A 21,430-nucleotide genomic window follows, 5' to 3' on the forward strand; every position below is an offset into this window, starting at 1 on the left:
AGGAATAGTTCTTCAGGCTTCTTGAAGGACATCCCAAAGCTCTTCTTTGGATATTGGCTACCTTTTGTTCCGTTCTCTGTCAAGATGATCCCACACTGCTTCAATAATGTTGAGGTCCGGGCTCTGGGGAGGATTCATCTGTCCATAAGACCTGTTGCCACTGATTTTCAGTCCACTTCTTGTGTCATTTGGCACAGCTCAGCCTTTTCTCCCTTTTTCCCTTCCTTGAGAATGGCTTCTTGACAGCCACCCTTCCATGGGGACCATTTCTGATGAGGCTTGGTCCAACAGTAGATGGATCAACTGAAGACCCAGATGCATCTCTCAGCTCCTGTGAGATGCAATCATTGCTGGATTTTGTCCTCTTTCTTAAGGACATCACTTTCAGATACTGTTCATCTGCTCTAGAGATTTTTTTTTAGCCCCGACACTGCTTCTTTTGTCCTCCACTTGTCCAGTTTCCTCAAATGTTTTAAGGACACACTGCACACCATGCTGAGATATGTCAAGTTTTCAGCTAATAGCTCTTTGGGAATCACCTTGTTGCTGTAAAAATCCTATATTCTGTCTGTCAAACTGTGTTATCTTTGGTGTTTTTCATAGATGCAACTAAAGAAATGGAAACAAATGATATGTCTTTGTGACAGGCTGCTCGTAACAAAGTGCCTAAAGATCCAATTTAAAATGGCTTCTTTGCTAAGTTGTATGTTATGTGTAGACACGACACTGGTTCATCCCTTAAGTTAGGAGCCTTTTTTCTGCTTGAATGATTCATAGGTCAGAGTTAAGTGCCTTCCTCTTTCACATTCCTCTGAAAATGGTCAGGTACAAGGACTGGACTGAAAATGAGTGAAAAAGCAGAAAATCTCCAAAGAAAAACTCTGAAAGACATTCAGAAAGCCTGGAGAACTATTGATCAGGACCACTTTAAAGATTGCAGGAAAGTCTGAAATAAATTAGGGCTGATCAGGAGTTTTACAATGTGCTATTAGTTGTGTCCGAAAGTTCAGACAAATGGAACAGATTACTCCCTTAAATGATAGTTCCTTCCATATTTAAATTTTTTATAAAGTGTAAATAATTATATGATGTCTGATTGAACCACATTAATTCTGCATTCTCCATGTCACATACTGTGACACTGACCTAAATAATTTTAAAGATAGAAATAAAGAAAATCCTTACCTGCTTCTGCATGAATAGAACCTTAAATGTGGCCTTTGATTTGTCATTTTCCTGCACCATACTTTTATCTCAACAAAGCAACTTCAGATTAATTTGCATGTTCTTTTGACAAACCTTTAGAGACTCATTTAAAAATATAAATATGCTAATTTTGGATGGAAATAAAGCAAATGAGACTGATCTTAGGAAATCTACTGATGTTACTGACATGAAACTCTCAATCTGATGAAAGAGGAATGAAGAATAAAAGAAACTGTGGAAGGCCTACCTTCATCTGAGGGTGTTCCATAATATGAAAATTACAAAGACCCGTTGTGTTTTAATAATGGAGACGTCCCAGTTCTGCTGCTGGACTCTTAAAGACTTAGTTTAAACTATCCAAGTATTTCACAAGAAAGTAAGCAGAATTTGTTCTCTCTGTTAATTATATGTAGATCTATCAAATTCATGTGCAATATCGTTTGGCTGAATTTACTTTATTTTAAAGAGGAATTCTACAAACAGCAGTTTGTAGAATTCTAGAATGTATAGTATAGAATGTATAGAATGTATAGTATTCTAGAATAGTATTCTAGAATGCGCTGCTGAGGGTGGCAGCACGTTGGAGTAGCTCTGTACCTCATATTGAGATTTATTCTTTTTTCTAAATTTCATTCCTGTTTTTTCTTGGAAGAAATTGCATTTTTTGGACAACTGTTCCTTCCTGCCTTGGATGCTGTGCAGCTGGATTGATTTTTCCCAATACTTTTGTATATTTTGCTCTTTTGTTATGATGCATAACCATAGCAACAAGGTGGTTTACAACAGGGAGCAGCTGATTAACATTGGAAAAGCAGAAATAATTCGACAACTGAAGCCAGAAATCCCACTGGAATTGAAAAGGAGGCGTCGTGGATGCAGAGCAGGAGCAAAGAGGAGAGAAAGAAAGAAGAAGCTCAAACCATCTCTGCCATCCGTCATCATGGGCAATGTAAGATCGTTAGCTAACAAGTTGGATGAACTTCTAGCCTTGACAAGGACTCAGCAAGAATATCGGGAATGTAGCATTATGTGTTTTACTGAGACATGGCTGCAGGATCATATCCCCGACTCCAGCGTCTCTCTGCCGGGCTTCCTGACTGTACGAGCAGATCGAGATTTAAAGAGTAGCAGGAAAAGGAAAGGGGGTGGATTGGCAGTGCTTGTCAACAACAGATGGTGTCACCCAGGACATGTTACTGTGAAGAGTCATCTCTGCAGTCCTGACACTGAACTATTGGCAGTAGGTTTTCGTCCATATTATTTGCCAAGAGAGTTCACCAGTGTTGTTTTGGTGGCTGTTTACATTCCACCCTCAGCTGTTGCCGACACTGCATGTGATGTCATCAGTTCCGTTGTTGCTCAGATACAGACACAACACCCCAATTCTTTTGTGGCAATATCTGGTGATTTTAATCATGCCTCACTCTCTGCTACACTGCCAACTTTTCAACAGTTTGTCAGCTGCTCTACCAGAGAAAACAAGACATTGGATTTGTTTTACACAAATGTCAAGGATTCATACATTTCCAAATCAAGACCTCCCCTGGGTAAATCAGATCACAACCTTGTTTTTCTCTGTTCAGCATATAAACCCCTTGTCCAGAGACTACCTGTCACAAAAAGGACAGTTAGAAAGTGGTCACAGGAAGCTGAAGAAGCCTTACAGGGTTGTTTTGATGCAACCGATTGGATTTCTCTTTGTAAGCCACATGGAAAGGACATTAATGCCGTGACTGAGTGTGTGACTGACTATATAAACTTCTGTGTGGACAACACCATCCCCACCAGAACAGTGAGATGCTTCCCTAATAACAAACCCTGGATCACCAGTGAGCTAAAGGAACTATTGAACAAGAAAAAAAGAGCCTTTAGGGAGCGAGACAGGGAGTTACTGAGGAGTATACAGAAGCAGCTCAAAGTCAAGATCAGAGAGAGCAAGGAGGTGTATAGAAAGAAGCTTGAGAGTAAACTGCAGAGGAACAATATCAGAGATGTGTGGTCAGGAATGAAGAAGATCACAGGCCTCAAGCAGAGGGAGGATCGGATGGATGGAAGTCTGGACAGAGCAAATGAGCTGAACACATTCTTCAACAGGTTCAGTTCAGGAACAAGCTCACCATCCTCCCCTCCTGTTCCCAGCCAAAGAGACATCCCACCCTCCTCTGACCCACAGCTTTCCTGTAACATCTCCACCTCCACCTCAGTCATGGATTCTTCTGCTTCCACTAGTTTGTCTTCAACCCAATCAGGAGATGCTGCTGTCCCCTTTGCCTCCCCCTCCCACTTTTCTGTTTCTAGAAGTCAGGTGAAGAGGCAGTTGGAGAGACTGAACCGGAACAAGGCTGCAGGTCCAGATGGTGTCAGCCCCCGAGTCCTGAAGGCCTGTGCAGAGCAGCTCTGTGGGATTCTGCAACACCTTTTCAACCTTTGCTTGACCCAAGAGAAGGTACCACTGTTGTGGAAGACATCCTGTCTGGTTCCGGTACCAAAGAAAACTCACCCTTCAGACATCAATGACTACAGACCTGTTGCCCTGACATCCCACATCATGAAGGTCCTGGAGAGACTCCTGTTGACCCACCTGTGTAAGCAAACCAGCACATATCAGGACCCCCTGCAGTTTGCTTATCGCCATGGAGTTGGAGTTGAAGACGCTATCATACACCTGCTTCAACAAACCCACTGTCATCTGGACAAAGCAGGCAGCACTGTGAGGATCATGTTCTTTGATTTCTCCAGTGCATTTAACACAATCCAGCCTGATCTGCTTCGTCTGAAACTCCAGAAGACTCAGGTGGAGGCCTCAACAATCACCTGGATTAATGACTACCTGACAAACAGACCACAGTTTGTCAGACTGAAGAATTGTGTGTCTAACCAGGTGATCAGCAGCACAGGAGCACCACAGGGGACTGTACTCTCACCATTCCTTTTCACTCTGTACACTTCAGACTTCCAGTACAAGTCAGACTCCTGTCATCTACAGAAATATTCAGATGACTCTGCAGTTGTCGGGTGTATCAGAGATGGACAAGAAGCTGAGTACAGAGAGCTGGTGGACCGCTTTGTGGCATGGTGTGGGAACAATCATCTCATCTTGAATGTTAACAAAACAAAGGAGATGATTGTAGATTTCAGGAGAAACAGGGTCAGATCAAACCCTGTTTCCATCATGCTAGAAGAAGTGGAGGTGGTTGAGGAATATAAATACCTTGGTGTTCATGTGGACAACAGACTGGACTGGAGACACAACAGTGAAGTCATCTACAAGAAAGGACAGAGCAGACTGTACTTCTTGAGGAAGCTAAGGTCCTTCAAGGTTTGCAACAAGATGTTGCAGATATTCTACAAGTCTGTTGTTGAGAGCGTCATTTCCTCTTGCGTCATCTGTTGGGGCAGCAGCATCAGAACCAGGGACCTAAAAAGGCTCAACAACCTGATAAGGAAGGCTGGTTCTGTTCTGGGGACGACTGTGGAACCTCTGGAGACAATAATGCAAAGAAGGATTTTGCATAAAATCAAAAGAATTATGGACAACCCTGAACATCCTCTCCATGAGACTGTTATCGGAAAACAGAGTCTCTTCAGTCAAAGGCTTCTTCAGTTTGGATGCAAAACGGACCGCTACAGGAAATCATTCCTGCCCACAGCCATCAGCATCTATAATAACTGCTTGATTTAATTGAGCTACATCAACATTTAATTTCCCTCTGGGATAAATAAAGTATTTTTGAATTTGAATTGAATTTGAATTGAATTGAATTGAATTGTTTCTTTGGCTGCTTCATATCAGCATCAGCACGTGTCATTAGAGGATAATTAATCACAGCACGCTTTCAAACTGACTGTATTTTTTATGTAGGACAACAAAAAAACAACCTGAAAGTCACAGTAGAAGTCCTTCAAATGTCCAGATGGTGAAAACAAGAAAATTTTGGCCCTCTGCATGAACACTGAGGTGTTTTGCAGCACAAACTAAAAACTGAAGCCACTAAACACGTCGGAGATTCAAGATGTTGTAACAGAGGGGGATGAGAGAGAACAACCCCAAACAGGAGAAGAATAAACTCCCACTGCCCTATTTATGGTGGGGAAGGTTTTATGAGGGGAAAACCCAGCACATGCACTCTAACACAGCTCGAGCAGAAACAGGACAGGTCCCTAATGCTTCACAGCTGGATCCTTCCCAAATAACACCGACAGACAGACGGAGGGAGTGGACAAGAGGGGCTGTTCCCCTGTAAGTAGAGAAAAAGCAAAGTGTTAACACACAGAAGTGGCAACATCACGCACTCCCAACAAATAACTGCAAACAGTCACATGCTGGCAGAGCAGAGGTACTTGGACGTGAGACGTGTTTTGCCAAGCTTTAAGTAAGATGGCAGAATTAATGTACAGTACAGTGACAGACCCCAGCTCAGCCAGATGGCTGCAGCCCGCCAAACACATGACATCATACCTGGGCAGGGCCGAACATGCAGTCAGGGTCGCCTTCACACTGCAAAAGAGCAGAGATGAAAAACACCTTTAGTTTCTGCCCAAAGGGTAGAAGAAGAAGTGTAGAAACGCAGTACTGTAATATTCCTGTACGATACTGATTCTCGATGATTTTTAGAAGTTTTGGGACAATTCTGCAGATGCAAAGGTTTTAATTCTCAATTTGGCAAAATGTTTAACATCAGCAGTTTTTATCTTCACAAACATAGCAGTTTCATACTTTTTGATAAGCTGCACTTAAAAGTAAACTTTTCTTTTTATCAGGATGGGATCATTTTGTGTTTTTTGGGACAGTATTTTTTCTCTTAACTTTCAGTTTATTGGTAAAACAAATCATTAACAAAGTTAATGGAAAAAAAAAATGAAAGTACACCATCTTTTCGTTCTTAGGTTTTACAACTTAATAAAATCATTTTATGAGGTCTTAAAAATAGGTTAAAAAAAACAACCTCAGATGAACAACAACACATGACATATTACACTGTGTCATTATTTATGAAACAAAAACTCAAAAACTAAGTGAACCCTTACTGCTTCCACAGGAATTAAGAAGGTAAGTAGCAGCCAGGCCTAGTTTATCAATGCACTGATTAATTGATCATTAGTAAGTGTGAGCACTTCTATAAAAGCAGAAGTTTTGTCAGTTTGCTGGTCTGGAGCATTCAGGTGTGTGTTAACACAATGCCAAGGAGGAAGGACATCAGCGCTGATCTTAAAGAAGCAATTGATGCTGCCCATCAATCTGGGAAGGGTTATAAGGCCATTTCCAAACTATTTGGAGTCCATCATTCTACAGAGAGAAAGATTATTGACAAGTGGAAAACATTCAAGACAGCTGTCAATCTTCCCTGGAGTGGACGTCCCAGCAAGTTCACCCCAAGGTCAAAAACCCAGGAGCTACATCTCTGATTCTACAGGCCTCAGTTAGCATGTTAAATGTTAAAGTTCATGACAGTACAATTAGAAAAAGACTGATCAAGTATGGCTTGTTTGGAAGGGCTGCAGGAGAAAGCCTCTTCTTTCTAAAAAGAACATGGCAGCACAGCTTAGGTTTGCAAAGCTGCATCTGAACAAACCACAAGATTTCTGGAACAATGTCCTTTGGACAGACCAGACCAAAGTGGAGATGTTTAGTCATAATGCACAGCAACACGTTTGGAGAAAACCAAACACAGCATATCAGCACAAACACCTCATACCAACTGTCAACACGGTGGTGGAGGGCTGATGATTTGGGCTTGTTCTGCAGCCACAGGACCTGGGCACCTTGCAGTCCACCATGAACTCCTTTGTATACCAAAGTATTCTAGAGTCAAATGTGAGGCCATCTGTCCGACAGCTAAAGCTTGGCTGCAACTGGGTCATCAACAGGACAATGGGCCTCGTGCATGAACATTTTCATATTCTTATTCTAAATTTCTCTCACTTTTTTTGTATAAAGGTCTTGTACGAACACGCCACGTCAGATTCAACAAATGCTCTTAACTTCGGAAAACTGTGTAAACAACCTGCGTAAATGATGATTGACTCCAAATGTAAATTGACTCCAATCTACCTTTGAAAGGTTCCTGTGGCCAAAAATGAGGACCTGGACGTGTGGTGGAATTGGGTTTGATTGGCGTCTTTCTTCTAGCAAGCTGCATATTTGCAGCAGCACAGTCCATGACATTCTAAATCGCAATGTCAGTCATTTATTTGTCTCCGCAAGGATATCTTCATGGTCTCGGAAACACACCCTCTCTAAGGCATCCAAAAGTAGCAAGTCAGCCGCTGGTTACACTTCCCATTGACCTTGTTATATACAGAGTCAAATTAACTTTCAATTAGTACATAATTTAAGTCAAACAGAATCATTTCAGCATAATTATGGGGTACAATGTATATATTTATTTAAGATATCTTCAAAGTAATTACATATACAATGCATTATTCAAGCAAACTTGATTCGAATAATAGCAGACTATTATACGTGACTCCTACGACAGGTTTGGATCACTCGTAAATTCTGTTCGTACCTGAAAGAAAACTCAAAATACCGAACAAATCTGTTCGTACGAGTGGTTCTTGCATGAGGCCCATTGATCCCAAACACAGCAGCAAATCTACAACAAAATGTCTGAAAAAGAAAAGAATCAAGGTCTTGCAATGTTCCAGTCAAAGTCCAGATCTCAACCTGATTGAAATGCTGTGCTGGGACCTTAAGAGAGCTGTGCATAAACCAATACTGCAAACTTGCTGTTTTTCACACACTGCTTCTGTGTTTTGTCCCAATTTTTATTTAATAAATATTGTCACAATGTCATGGGTGCTGTTGTACATCTGAGGTTGGATTTACTTAATTTTAAGTCCTAGTAAAGACCAGATCATTTTCCAGAAATTTTCTTTCTATCTGTAACATTTTAGGATTAAAAAGTGATGCACTTCTCTTTCACATGACTGTATACTTTGTCTTTTCTCATGTGTCCCATCATGATGACATAAAAAATCCTCACAGGCTGTTTTAAAGAACAACACAGTCATTTGTGTTGTAAATATTTTGTAAGAATATGCTTATCTTCAGCAAGAGAAAGCAGGTCTCTGTGAGGGCAACTCAGATGACAGAGCTGGCTAATGCAGCGAGCTTAGCCTCAATGCTCAGATTAGTGGTTATGTTTTTAAAAATACGTTTTTACTGGTCTCATTCAGGGCTGCACCAGTGACTGTTATTTTTCTGACAGCAGTCTCCAGGCCTCAAATGGTTTCATTCTTAACAGGTGACTTCATGTTGCCAAAAAATCCAATCTCTCCCTTTGCCTTTTATAGCCCACTCTAAGCTAACCGCACTCTGACAGCTGCATGATTAGCATTTTCCAGAGAGCACAGTTTTCTTTTTAATGGCTCACGACAATGCTGATTTCATTCTGTAAACATAACTTCCTGGATTTAACTGTTGTTCTTTTGACTAGACGATTATTTAAGGACCAGACTTAGCTTTTTTTATTTCTTATTTTAGTCAACTGATGACAAATTAATTAGGATTTTCCAAGTTTCACCAGGCTGTCTTCAGGCAGTGATTAATGACAACAAATGTCAGAGTTATCATTCCTTGGCAGAAACCGTTTAAAACCTATTTGTGTTGTATTCATATCCAGTAAAACATCTAAAATGTGAGCAGAGGAGCAGAAATTTCAAGTTCAACAATCATTCATGTTTTCATGAAATTTGCTTTTAAATGAATTATGAAAATACACACTGACCAAAGTGAAAGAAAAGGTTAAATGTAAGAGAGGAAAATATGATTTAATTCCATTTTAGTCAAATAAATTTTAAGTGAAATGGAAACTGGCTTTGCAAACGTTCAGTGAAGAAATGACTACATACAGACATTACATGCCTCGTGTGCTGAAGTCCTCCAAAGCTCAAGAGTTGTAATGCTGAAATCTCTTCCATTGTCCACTGTGTATCACCCAGTTTTTCACAATTTATTCATCTACTGTTTGTTTATCTTTGTATCTGTTTTTACTTGTTGCATCATCTTCTAGTTTGGTTGTGGCTGGAAAAATTGGCACCACCTACTGTTTAACAAGCATATCATCTTACAAATGATCTGAAAACACTACATTTGCAGAGCATTTAGAGGGAAATGCAGCTCTTGACAGCAGCTGTTGTGCAGTTAAATTCTCCATTTTACTGAATGTGAACGTTAAATTTGATTTCCGGCGTGTTAATGGACCAAGATTGTTCACGAAAGAGTGATAAAACACTTCTCTGGATGGAGATTGTTAAGGACTTAGGATGGAAATTGCCATCAAGTTCCAAATCACTGATATCCAATGTTTGTTATTTCATACAACTGTAGCTCAACTGGACCATTTAACTGGACTGCCGTCCTTGTCCCAAATTACATGCATGCAAGCAGAATCGAGCTATTAGCTAGTATGTCCAATGCTGCTTCTAACTTACTGTGTGGGAGATCATACTGACTGAATTCACTCTAGACATTGGGCCTCATGCAAAAACATTTTCATATTTTTATTCTAAATTTCTCTACCTTTTTTCGTAAGGTCTCGTACGAACACGCCACGGCAGATTCAACAAACGCTCTTAACTTCGGAAAAAGTGTGTAAACGACCTGCGTAAATGATGAATGCCACCTGTGCGTATTTAAGTGCACGTGCACGAGGATAGTACATGTGCATACTCCACGCCCAAAATAATACCATATAAGGGTACGCTTCCTCTCTCCTGTGCCAGGGAGTTTTGAGTGTTTAGTTATGAGAATGGCATCAAGGCGCAAAAAGAACAACATTACGGGCTCTGAGATTGAAGTTCTGCTTTTAGAGATCCAAAAAGGAAAATCTGACATTTTTAGCAGTGTCCGCAGTGGAATTACAGGACCTGCTAAAGCAAAGAAATGGGAAGCAATTACGAGTGCTGTTAATTTCGTGTCACCTGTAGTTCGTAATGTCACCGAAATAAAGAAGAAATGGTTTAAATCGCGATGTCAGCCTTTCGTCTTTCTCCGCAAGGATATCTACAGGGTCTCGGAGCACACGCTCTCTTCCAAGGCATCCAAATGTAGGTAGCCGCTGGTTACACTTCCCATTGACCTTGTTATATACAGAGTCAAATTAACCTTCAATTAGTGCATAATTTAAGTTAAACAGAATAATGTCAGCATCATTATGGGGTATAATGTATATATTTGTTTATGTTTGATTCAAAATAATTAAATATGCAATCCATTCGTCAAGCAAACTTGATTCGAATAACAGCGGACTATTTTACGAAACTCCTACGACAGGTCTGGAAATTCTGTTCGTACCTGAAAAAAAACTTAAAATACGAAAAAATTGGTGAATGCGCAAATTATCTTAAATCCCTCGTACGCACAAATCTGTTTGTACGAACGGTTGTTGCATGAGGCCCATTGTCTTCAAGTTACTTGAATGGTGATTTTGTCAGAAGAGGCTGCGGTTATAATATCAGGATTTTATTAGAGCAGAGCGACAGTCTAGAAATGATTTAAGTGAGTTGACACGTTGTCTTAATAGGCTGATTTTCAGTCTCATTTTCTGACGCGTTTATCCACCTGACAGAAGAAACAGAAGAATTAGAATCAGAGCAGCTTTACTGGGAATTTAGCTGTATTAAAATACACTTACAATTTACTGTTTTTACTAAAAGATGTAAAAAGATCAAACTTTGGAGCATGAACAGAGCAGCTATGACCATTTGAGTTTAGCTGAGGGTTTACATGCAGGAGTGATTTGATCACCAACTTTATTAGTCTGGTTTGGAGAAGCTAGATTTGTATGATTTCGCTCAAACTAATGTGCTTACATGCATTTTAAAAGACCAGTTTTGGTCAGACAAATACAAAAACTCGTATTTTACAGTTTCATAACAGGTCATATAACATGAACTGCACAGTGAATTCTATTCAGTTTCATCCATGTTTACAGTTTTCATTACAAAAGATTGAATAGCAAAAGTACAAACCTGTCTGTGTACAACCAGATTATTTATTGGAGACGTCTCCAACTTAATTTTGCTAATTAAAAACAAAAATCCCTCTTTGAAGTACGACCAGACATCCAGATTTCAATATGCTTTCAGGCTTTGCTTTACTAAAGACATCAGGAAACACAATTTTTGGCAGATGTTAACGTCTGCGATCCACAAATTCTTGGGAAAGTCGCAAAGATCCTTGTTGAGACCAACAGCTTTTAATTTAAGGTGAAATTCATTTGTAATACTTCCATTTCAATGAGTATCTATGCAGCCATTTTGAATGATTTGCCATTCAGAAGTTGATTCAAGCACGTTGAGCGTGTCAAAAGAGCAGCTTTCAAAAAGCCAATTCAATTGTAAAATGAAGACATGCAGTTTGCAGAGGTAAACCTTGTTAAGTCAAAGCTGCTTCTGGTGGTTGTTTGTCCAACACTGCACAATGGGTTATAGTTTATGTTTATGTTTCTGTGGGAAAAGACGAAAAACCGATTGATACTTCATTCATGATGTTTTATCCTTGCAATGTGACTGTGCTCCTTTTCCACTGAACATTTTCGTAACGGTACGGCTCGGCACGGCTCGGCACGGTACGACTCTACCCTGATTGGGAGCTTTTCCATTGCGGGTTGAAGGTGGGACCCGTTACGATTTTTAGTACCTGCTAGTACCTGCTTCAGAAGTGGGTCTAGTCGGGCCGAGCCGACACTAAAACGTCACGTGATCAGTGCTGTCCACTGATTGGTCAGGTGAAATTATGTCATACATGCGACGAAGCTCGGGGAGCTTTAAATAATCACCCGCTATGTATGAAAACACACCTGCGAGAGAAACAGAGAAGTATAACCTGAGAGAATAAACAGAATTACAGAAACAGAAGTAGTCGCCTGAAACCGACATCACGTTAGTGGTGACCGGGCCGACTCCGCCCACTTCCAGGTCACGGTTTGTGTGGAAAAGGAAATGGTACTTGTGCCGTGCCGTGCCATGCAGTGTCTATATCGAACCGAGTAGAGTAGGGCTAGCTCGGCAATGGAAAAGAGCCATAAAGGTCCTTTTTGAATCTCCAAATAGCAGATGCCTGGATCAACCATTAGAAAATTCTTCTCTGTTTTCTCTTCTCTTACAGATAAACTACCAGAACCAACCACTGCAAGCTCTCAGATGACATCAGCTGCGTACAAACCCAACAGCCCCACATACACCCCAAGTAATCCACAACAGACCAAAGCACCAGAGCCTGTAGCATATTCCCCAACAGAGAGCCCACACATGGACCTCATCTCCTCTCACACCACACCGTCAGTGACCGCCACCGCCTTTGATGACATAGATGTTCAAGATTTTGATAGCTACAACCAGCTAGAGTCGGTACCCATTAGAGGAGACACTTTATTCCACCTTCCATTACCCTCCACTCGCCCAATGCCTTCACTCCTGGATGTCAGCAGCGGCAGTGGGGAGGGAGGCAGCAGTGATGACCGATCTGGTACCGCCAAAGGGAGAGTAGCAGAGACTCCAGAAGCCATATCAAGACCGAACTTGCCTCCAGAGATCACCCGAGTGATGGAAACCTCCAAGCCAAGTCTCACATCCGTCACCATGGAAGTGGGGCAACAACCCAAACTGGTTTTCAAAGACCAGGTCACCCCTGCAGTTTCATCCGATTTTGACCTGAATCAATCTGTGGACTTTTCTGTAGACAGAGACCCATCAGCCAAACCACCTCTCCACGTCATTTTCGTCAATGTGTCCAGCTCGAAGGAGTCAGGTAAGTTAAGGCAGTGACCCATGAATTTGAATACAGCGACTGATGTTAGGAAATTGGACCAGTTCTGTTGTTAACAGGTGGGAGATAAGTGCTTCTAAGGCTTGAGGTCTACAGATTCCTATTGCATAATTCAGATCTGCACGTCACAAAAAGCAATAAATTCAGTATCAATGCAACTTTTAAACTGCAAGAACCTTTTCCAGGAATTAAGATCTTTCCTCAACCCCACTTCCACAACAGGAACCAGGGGGATCAAACAGGGTTCAATGTGGGATATTTACCCCAGAAACAGCCCTGGTATGGATGTGATTCATTTGACATTATCCGTAACATTCAGGGTCAGGCTTGAAGCATTGAGCATTTCAGATTGGTCGAGTATTCCCAACGTTTTATTTCCATCTTCGTGGCTCACATTTAATCTCCTTTATAATCTATAAAACCTGTTAACTTTCAGTTGGACTGCAGGAAACGCTATTACAGTTTACAAACAATTGGGCTTCAATCGGCTGGGAGAAAAGTTAGGAGAGGGATCACTGATCATGACATAAAAAACAGTGGATCAAAGTAAAAGATAATTAATCTCAGATTGTTTTACCGAGGTTACTTTCCAAACAACAAATGATTACACCCACAGTATTGTAAAAATGTGTAAAGTTAGCAGATTTGGACTTTATAAAGCTGAAGCGTACTTCCTGGTTTGACTGCTCTGTAGGTTGCTGTGACCAGAGCAGCAACCTCGACGCTCCAGCGAGAAGAGAACTTTCACATCTCAGCAGACTTAATTTATTTTATCTGCGATGTACCTCAGACCTTAGTGGGAATGCAGGACACCCAGATCTGACAAAGAAAAAAAATAATGGTGTGTCAGATACAGGAGCTTGTAGTTAACATGCTCCTCTTAAAGCAACAATAGAGAAGTTTGTAAACCTTAAAATTATGTGCGTCTAGCTCGTTTTAAAGGGACACTATGTAATAAATTAAGTAATTTATTAGCTCAAATCAACATATTCATTCATAAATTAGTCCTCATTGGTGTAAAATTATCTCTGTCAAAAATCTCAATTATCCTCCTGAGTGAAGAATAACTTGTCTGTATCTATAGAGCGGGCAAGCTCTATGGAGGCTGCCATGTCCTTCCGGTCTATGAAAAACGACGAAGTGCCGAGAGGGACATAAAGCACTTTGAATCGCGTTTTCCCCAACGCCAGGCTTGCAAGCGGAAATGACGTCATTTTGACGTCACGTTTGCCGAATGGCTTATTACTGGCGCTAATGGTAAATAGATTTTATCTCGTAAATTATCCCACTAATAATGCATTGATTGTTACCAAACTTCTGCCGTAGTACACATAGGCTCTTAACTCACAAAACGAGGCATTAGAAAGTTTGTAAGTTTATCGGGAGTTTATTTAAAAGAACACTTTCCAGATAGCAACTACACACTGCTGCTAACACTACCGCTGCGTCGACATCACTTCCGGTAACTCCCGGAATATGACTAATTGCATTGTTTGCACACCAAAGGCTATGTCAACTTATGTTATCTGACATGTTATCTGTCATCTGTATTTATAGCGTTGTTGTATGTGTGTTATGTAATCCTTTGTACTGTGTGTCTTGATGTCTTTTTGTTTGTATGGACCTTGAGTCTGAAGCCATAGCTTCTTGAATCTTGACACATACCGCCTGCCGTAGTTCAAGAAGTTGCAACGCACATTTGAAAACGAGAGGCGCTAGAGAGCAAATTCATTCGACTTTGCAAAATAAAATTGCACCACTAGATGGGGGAAGAAATTACATAATGTTAAGGTACATAATGGTTTAAGGTACACAAACCTTTGTTATGCACGGAAAATAAGATGCAATTCCATGACTTTGGTTTCCAGCTCTGCACACAGTTTTACTTTATGCTTGCTTTATGTGCTCTTCAACATGACAACAAATTAATGTTGTTGTACATAAGCAGAGGGATATGTGGTGTTATGGCCCACAACTAGGGCAAGCTACAGAAAAGATTTCACAAATTCTCCGAGGTTACTTTACTTCTCTCGATTTAAAAAGTCCTTTATCCTAAACTACATTTACAAAGGTCAAGATAATTATTTAGGTGCTTTCTGTAAACAGAAACTTTAAATCCTGTTCAGTTGAAGAGATGGAAAGTTTCAGAGACTCTTTTTCTCCTCTTTCCTTCTTACAATCCGACTCTGCTAAGGACTAGCAGGAGCTAACAAAAGATGCCAAGATAGTAAAATAATTTGTAATAGGTTTATTGCAATAGGGAAATTAACTGAGAGACAAGCATATGAACCAAGGGCGAAAGGGGGCTACTCAATCAATCAACAAACACACACACAAAAAAAAATAAAAATACATGGATCGTGACACATAATATCATTTGAGAAATTAAACGGGGGGGAAAAAGAGAGCAAAGTGAGGAAAGGTGTGACAGATGAGGCCCCCCAGCAGTCTAGGCACGACAGCAGCTTAACTATGGGATGTTTCAGGATCACCTGAGCCATCCCTAACTATAAGCTTTGTCAAAAAGGAAAGTTTTAAGTCTTAAAGACTTAAAGGTGGAAAGGGTGTCTGTTTCCGGACATTTATTGGCAGCTTATTACACAAGAGAGGGGCCTGATGACTGAAGGCTCTGCTTCCCATTCTACTTTTAGATACTCTGGGAACCACAAGTAAACCTGCAGTTTGGGAGCAAAGTGCTCCATTCGGAAAATATCTTAGAATGAGATCTTTAAGATATGATGGCGTGCGGTCATTAAGAGCTTTATATGTGAGGAGAAGAATCTTAAATTCTATTCTGAATTTAACAGGGAGCCAATGAAGAGAAGCTAAAACCGGAGAAATATGATCTCTTCTGTTCTCATCATAACTCTGGCTGTAGCATTTTGGATCAGCTGAAGGCTTTTTTCCAAAAAATTGTGGGACAGCCCAATAATAAAGAATTTACAGTAGTCCAATCTTGAAGTAACATGGTAAGTGCATGGACTAGTTTTTCTGCATCACTCTGAGACAGGATGTTCCTGATGTTGGCAATATTACGAAGGTGAAAGAAGGAAGTCCAAGAAACCTGTTTTATATGTGTGTCAAATGATGAATTATGATAAAAAATAACTCCAACATTCCTCACTGTTGTACGAGAAGCCAAGGAAATACCATCTAGAGCAGCGATGTCCACATCCGGTCCTCGAGGGCTGCTGTCCTGCAGGTTTTAGATGTTTCCCTGCTTCATCACACATGATTCAGATCAATGTATCATTAGCAGGCTTGTGCAGAACTTAACAATTGTTTGAAGAGATCCATTTCATCTGAATCAGGTGTGTTGAAGCAGGGAAACATCTAAAACCTGCAGGACAGCGGCCCTCGAGGACCGACTTTGGATATCCCTGATCTAGAGTAACAATATAGCTAGACAATTTCTCCCTGAAGCGCTCAGGTCCAAAGATAACGACTTCAGTTTTGTCTGAATTTAGGCAGTTCTGGGTCATCCAGGTCTTTATGTCTTTAAGACATGCTTGTAGTCTGACCAACCTATTGGATTCATCTGGTTTTATAGATAAGTACAACCTAATATCATCAGCCTAGCAATGGAAATTTGTGCCATGCTGTCTAATAATGTTACCTAATGGAAGCACGTATAAAGTAAAAAGAATTGGTCCAAGCACAGAACCCTGTGGGACTCCATGACTTACTCTGGTGTGTGAGGAAGATTCTTCATTTTCAAGAACAAACTGAAATCTATCAGATAAATATGACTTAAACCAGCCTAATGCAGTTTCTTTAATCCCAATTACATGTTCAAGTCTCTGTAATAGATCGACTGTATCAAATGCAGCACTGAGATCCAACAGGACAAGCACAGACACAAGTCCGCTATCAGAGGCTAAGAGGAGATCATTGGTAATCATTTAAGATGAGAAAAATGAAAAACCCTTTCTGACTGTGCTAACTAACCAAACCAAAAGCACAACAAAGATAAGCACCTCTTATCCTAAGGAATACTAAACAATAAAACAAACCAAGGTGTGTGAATGGTTACAAAAAACCAAGACCTGGCCATTAACACCACAACAGTAAATTAAGCAAAGACCCAGTTGAGCTGAATGATAGTTGCCAGAGCCTTTTATCCATGATGTGTGTCAGCTGCTGTTGTGGTTGGTGGGGAAGGCTGGGACACCTTCTAATTGGCCCTGAAGCATCAACCTTACATACCAAAAGAGAAACACTGTTAAACACGGTATTTAAGGTATTTCAAGTCACCTCGTGGTTACAATGCAGGAGGGAGGACAGTTTGCTACCTGGAAGTATGACAAACAGTCATGAAGAAGCCACGTCTTGGGTCACAAGACTGTAACCCTCCTCAATGTGAGGAGTCAGTTGAGCCCTCAGAGCCAGCCTCCAATAGGGTCAGTCGTCTAGCGGATAGTGAGCCCTCAGAGGATATTTTGAGCATGGGGACTCCTGCATGCAACCATTGCACTCCACCTGATCACAGAAACAAAGACCTGCTGGACAAATTATAAAAACCGAAGGTGGAGGTGGATACACTTGCCTTGGAAGACACCAGACTGAAGCCAACAACCATCCATCTCCAGTACCCATTACCTGCGATGGACCGAGTGTGAAATGCTACTTGATGTTGGATGTCGAGGCTTAATACTCTTATGCACTGAATCATGAAAATTGACAATGTGGTCGTTATAGTTGCGGTTATTGTGTGGCATTCAACCGCAGTTAGCCTAAGAATACCACATTTATCATATTTTTAGTCATTTGGGCAGCACTGCAATTCCAGGGTGGGTATAGGCAATGGTTTAATGACCTTAGTTTGGTATAGGCAATAGTGTAATGACCTTAGTTGGGTATAGGCAATGGTTTAATGACCTTCGTTGGATTTAGGCAATGATTTAGTGACCTTAGTTACCCCTAAATCAAAGCTGCAGAAATGGCGCTTTGAAAACCAATGCTAAAGGCTTCTTCCTGCCTCAACTTATTTTGCAATGATTCGTGACAAAACAATAGAACCTGTCTGTGTTCATGTCATCAAAACAAGGAGTACTTTTCTCTTTGGCATTACTTAGTCAACTGCCCACTGACACGTCTCCGCTGTAGACGTCTAAAAAAACACACCTCCAGACTGAGATGACCGATTGTGTTTCTTCTGTTCTCTGACCTCAACTGAACTGCAGCTCATATTATTATCTGCCTACATGTTGTGTAAAGCCCCGTCCTGCAATGTTCACAAACTTTTTGTGTTCTGGGACCCTACGTTACATAATATTTGTCAGTGTTTTTATGATGTGCTACAAAAGGACTTCACAGTAATCTGCTGCTCTTTAATCTGTTTGGTTTGTTGTTTCTTTAGAAAACATCTTATTTTCTTACCTTTGCATCCTGAAACATTCTCACACAAACACACTTAGAATCTGAATAGCTAGATGTGGAAATTATGTCAGCCAGTTGTGTAGCCAAACATACTTTGAAATATCTCTGTGACACTGAACAGATTTCCCAGTGGAGATCCAGTCATGTGTTTGGAGTGAATGACTCTTTTTATCACACAGAAAGATAAACTATTGGTCTGATGCAGGGTTTTATCATTTTAATGCCTCAGAGGAGCCTATATCACATAGCTACTTTGTCTTTCCCCTCATTCGTCTGTACCAGTTGAGTTCACTGAACAGAACCTGTGACCCGAGAGCCAGAGTGTCTGTTTTTTTTATTTGCAGTTCTTGTTAAGAAGTAGGCTTCTTGATCATTTGTTAAGCTCTTGATTCTTTATTGTCTTCCAGTCATGGTTGGATCATGGAACAATGGGTGATCAGGCATCAAACATGTGAAAGGTCTCAGCATCTTTCACAGCAGAGCTGTACATTCTTTGAATGACTGATACGTTTCCCTTTTTTGTTATTTTCTGCATCACTTTATCGTCCTTTTGGCTCTCTTTTTTTGGTCATTTTATCAGCTGTAGCATTAATACATCTAGTTTTTTGTGGCAGTTTTCTGTCTTTTTTAGTCTTTTAAAGTTTGCATATTTTTGGCTCCTTTGCATCTCTTTGTAATTTTTGGCATCTCTTTGAGGTCGTTTTGTGTCTCTTTGTAGTTTTTGAGGGCTCCACAGTTTGTAGTCATTTCATCTGTTTTTTGTGTCTGTAGTTTTTAGTGTCTCTTTGATGCTGTTTTTTTGTGTTTCTTTAGTTGTATTTTGCAAGCATTGTAGTTTTGTAGCATAAATAAGACTTGTGTCTTATTTTTTAGTCTTTATGCGTTCTCTTTGTTGTCATTTCTCTGTTTTAAACCTTTTTGTGGTGGTTTTGTGTCTCTTTGTGATCATCTCTTAAAGGCTGCAGCCTCCAAATTTAACTGCATCAACTCGTGCTAACAGATCATCCTGTTTATCACTTTGTAGTCTTTTGGGGGGTCATTTGGATTTTTGTGTTTAGTCAGTTTGTGTCTCTTCTTTATTGTTTTGTGTCAATGCAGCATGTCGCTGTTATTCATGTGTCTGTCGTCTTTTGTCTCTTTGTGTCTGTTTGTGGACATTGTGTGTCTTTGTGTCCTGTGTCTCTTAGTGTTTTGTGTCTCTTTCTGTGGTTGTATTTCTTTTGAGGTTATTTTGTGTTTTTGACTCTAACTTGTCAGAGTAGTGTTGTCACTATGTTTATTCTTTTCGGGTCTCTGTTTCTTTCTCACTTTGCTCGTTTTCACTCCACTTCCCACGATGTAGCTCCCATATCCACCATTAAGTCTTAATAAGGAGACACAAGCATGCATTGTTTCAGAGCAGCCGCTGTCAGCGACTGACTTTTATCATAACAAACACAGACCTTGAGACTGTTTATCATTCAAAAACACTCTTCGGCTTGTTTTAATTAATATCAGAAATGAGCTGCTGTGGGATCAGGCCACTGTGACCAGCAACAAAAGTACTTAATTCAAAATGAAAGTACTCTCACTTACAGAAGATAGGAACAGACAAATATTGTTAGCTAATGCAAACGTTAAAGTGTTAAAATATTAAGTTTCAGTGTTGAAGCTGCACAAAAAGGACACACAGTCAGTCGGAGGCATCACAAGATGATTGAAGGGAGAGAAAAGAAGAAAAAACAAAGGAATACATTTAAAAGATGGTTTTATTAATCTTGTTTTATCTTAAGTTAAAGCATGTTAATTTTTTTAACTTAAAATAGTCTCTTTTGTAGAACTGCAAACAGGTAAAAAAATATCAACACAACAAGCTTTGTTCAAAGAGCCAAAAAAGTTAGAAGCCGCAACTTTTACAGTTACATTAATGTTGTGCAGTAAAATTTTTAACATTTCCCTCTGAAACGTTGTGTTGAAGTTATAAAGTTATATGTCATTTTTTAAAAAAAGGATCATGTGGACATCAGTCAATCAATCAATCAAACTTTGTATAGCACCTCTCAAAAACATCAATTCATTTAAAAGGTTTTATAAAAGACTGCTTATAATAAAGGACAGCTTATCATGCATAAACAAAATAATATGGGAAAATACTGCAGTACATTTCTAAAAACTACATAAAAAAACAACAACAGTAAAGCTATTATAAAAATATACTGATAAAAGAAATGGAGAATAAATACAAACATAAAAGTTTAGCAAAACATAAAATGAAATAGACTTATCCATCAGTATTTTCAGCTGCAATTTTGTCTTCTGGATTCAAACAGTTTGGATCAATATGAACGAAAAGAACAGAAGCAATGGGACAGAAGAACTGGGGGATGTGCACTTTCCAGGTGCATAAACTGACAGCAGCTCAGAGAAGTACTCTGGTGCAAAGCTGGGTAGATCTTGAACTAGGTGTAACAGGTCCTAAGGAATTTGTATTATTTGTAGATTTATTCCTAGGTAACCCAGATAGATGCTGCTGTATTTCCATTCCAGCTTTTGGTTTATTTTAAAAGACGTGAATAAGAAAAGATGAATGGAATCTGCAAAAAACAAAAACATCAGTTAATGCACAGATAGTACCACAATTTCTCTTAGAATTTCTCTTCAGGTGGTTTTTGTCAGTTTTAAAGACTTGATGCACATTTCCCCCAAATGTGCATCAAGTCTTTAAAACTGACAAAAAACACCCGAAGAGAAATTCTAAGAGAAATTGATGGAAACATCTTTGGGAATCTCACCTGACCTGCAGAGATTAAAAATGATGTGACTCATCAGCTGTTTCTGATCTAATAAACTTAGTGACTGACTGGCATCTTCCCAAATATGATATAATATCTGAGATATTCCCAGAGTTGAAAGTAATTCCTGGAGAAGAGCCCTCTTTTTTTAATCTCTTGAGGATGTCATCCACAGTTGTTGTTTTTTTAGTTTCCTGTTAGGACAACTAGTTCCTCTACTGCATTACGACCACTAACAACGTAACCTATCAAACCATCAAAAAAAAACATGAAACATTTCTTCTCTGTGGCTTCTAAA

The 21,430-nt window shown here is 40.0% G+C and overlaps 1 protein-coding gene across 1 annotated transcript in view; it reads left to right on the forward strand.

Moving 5' to 3' along the window:
* Window positions 1-21,430, forward strand: part of vcanb (versican b) — a 53,071-nt gene that overhangs the window by 12,562 nt on the left and 19,079 nt on the right. Inside the window, exon 7 of the mRNA XM_075455790.1 lies at window positions 12,323-12,964. Coding sequence (XP_075311905.1) covers window positions 12,323-12,964 — 642 coding nt within the window. The remainder of the gene's footprint in view (window positions 1-12,322; window positions 12,965-21,430) is intronic.

The sequence above is a fragment of the Odontesthes bonariensis genome, chromosome 22 (assembly GCF_027942865.1).
Source record: "Odontesthes bonariensis isolate fOdoBon6 chromosome 22, fOdoBon6.hap1, whole genome shotgun sequence".
In the NCBI taxonomy this organism is placed as follows: Eukaryota; Metazoa; Chordata; class Actinopteri; order Atheriniformes; family Atherinopsidae; genus Odontesthes; species Odontesthes bonariensis.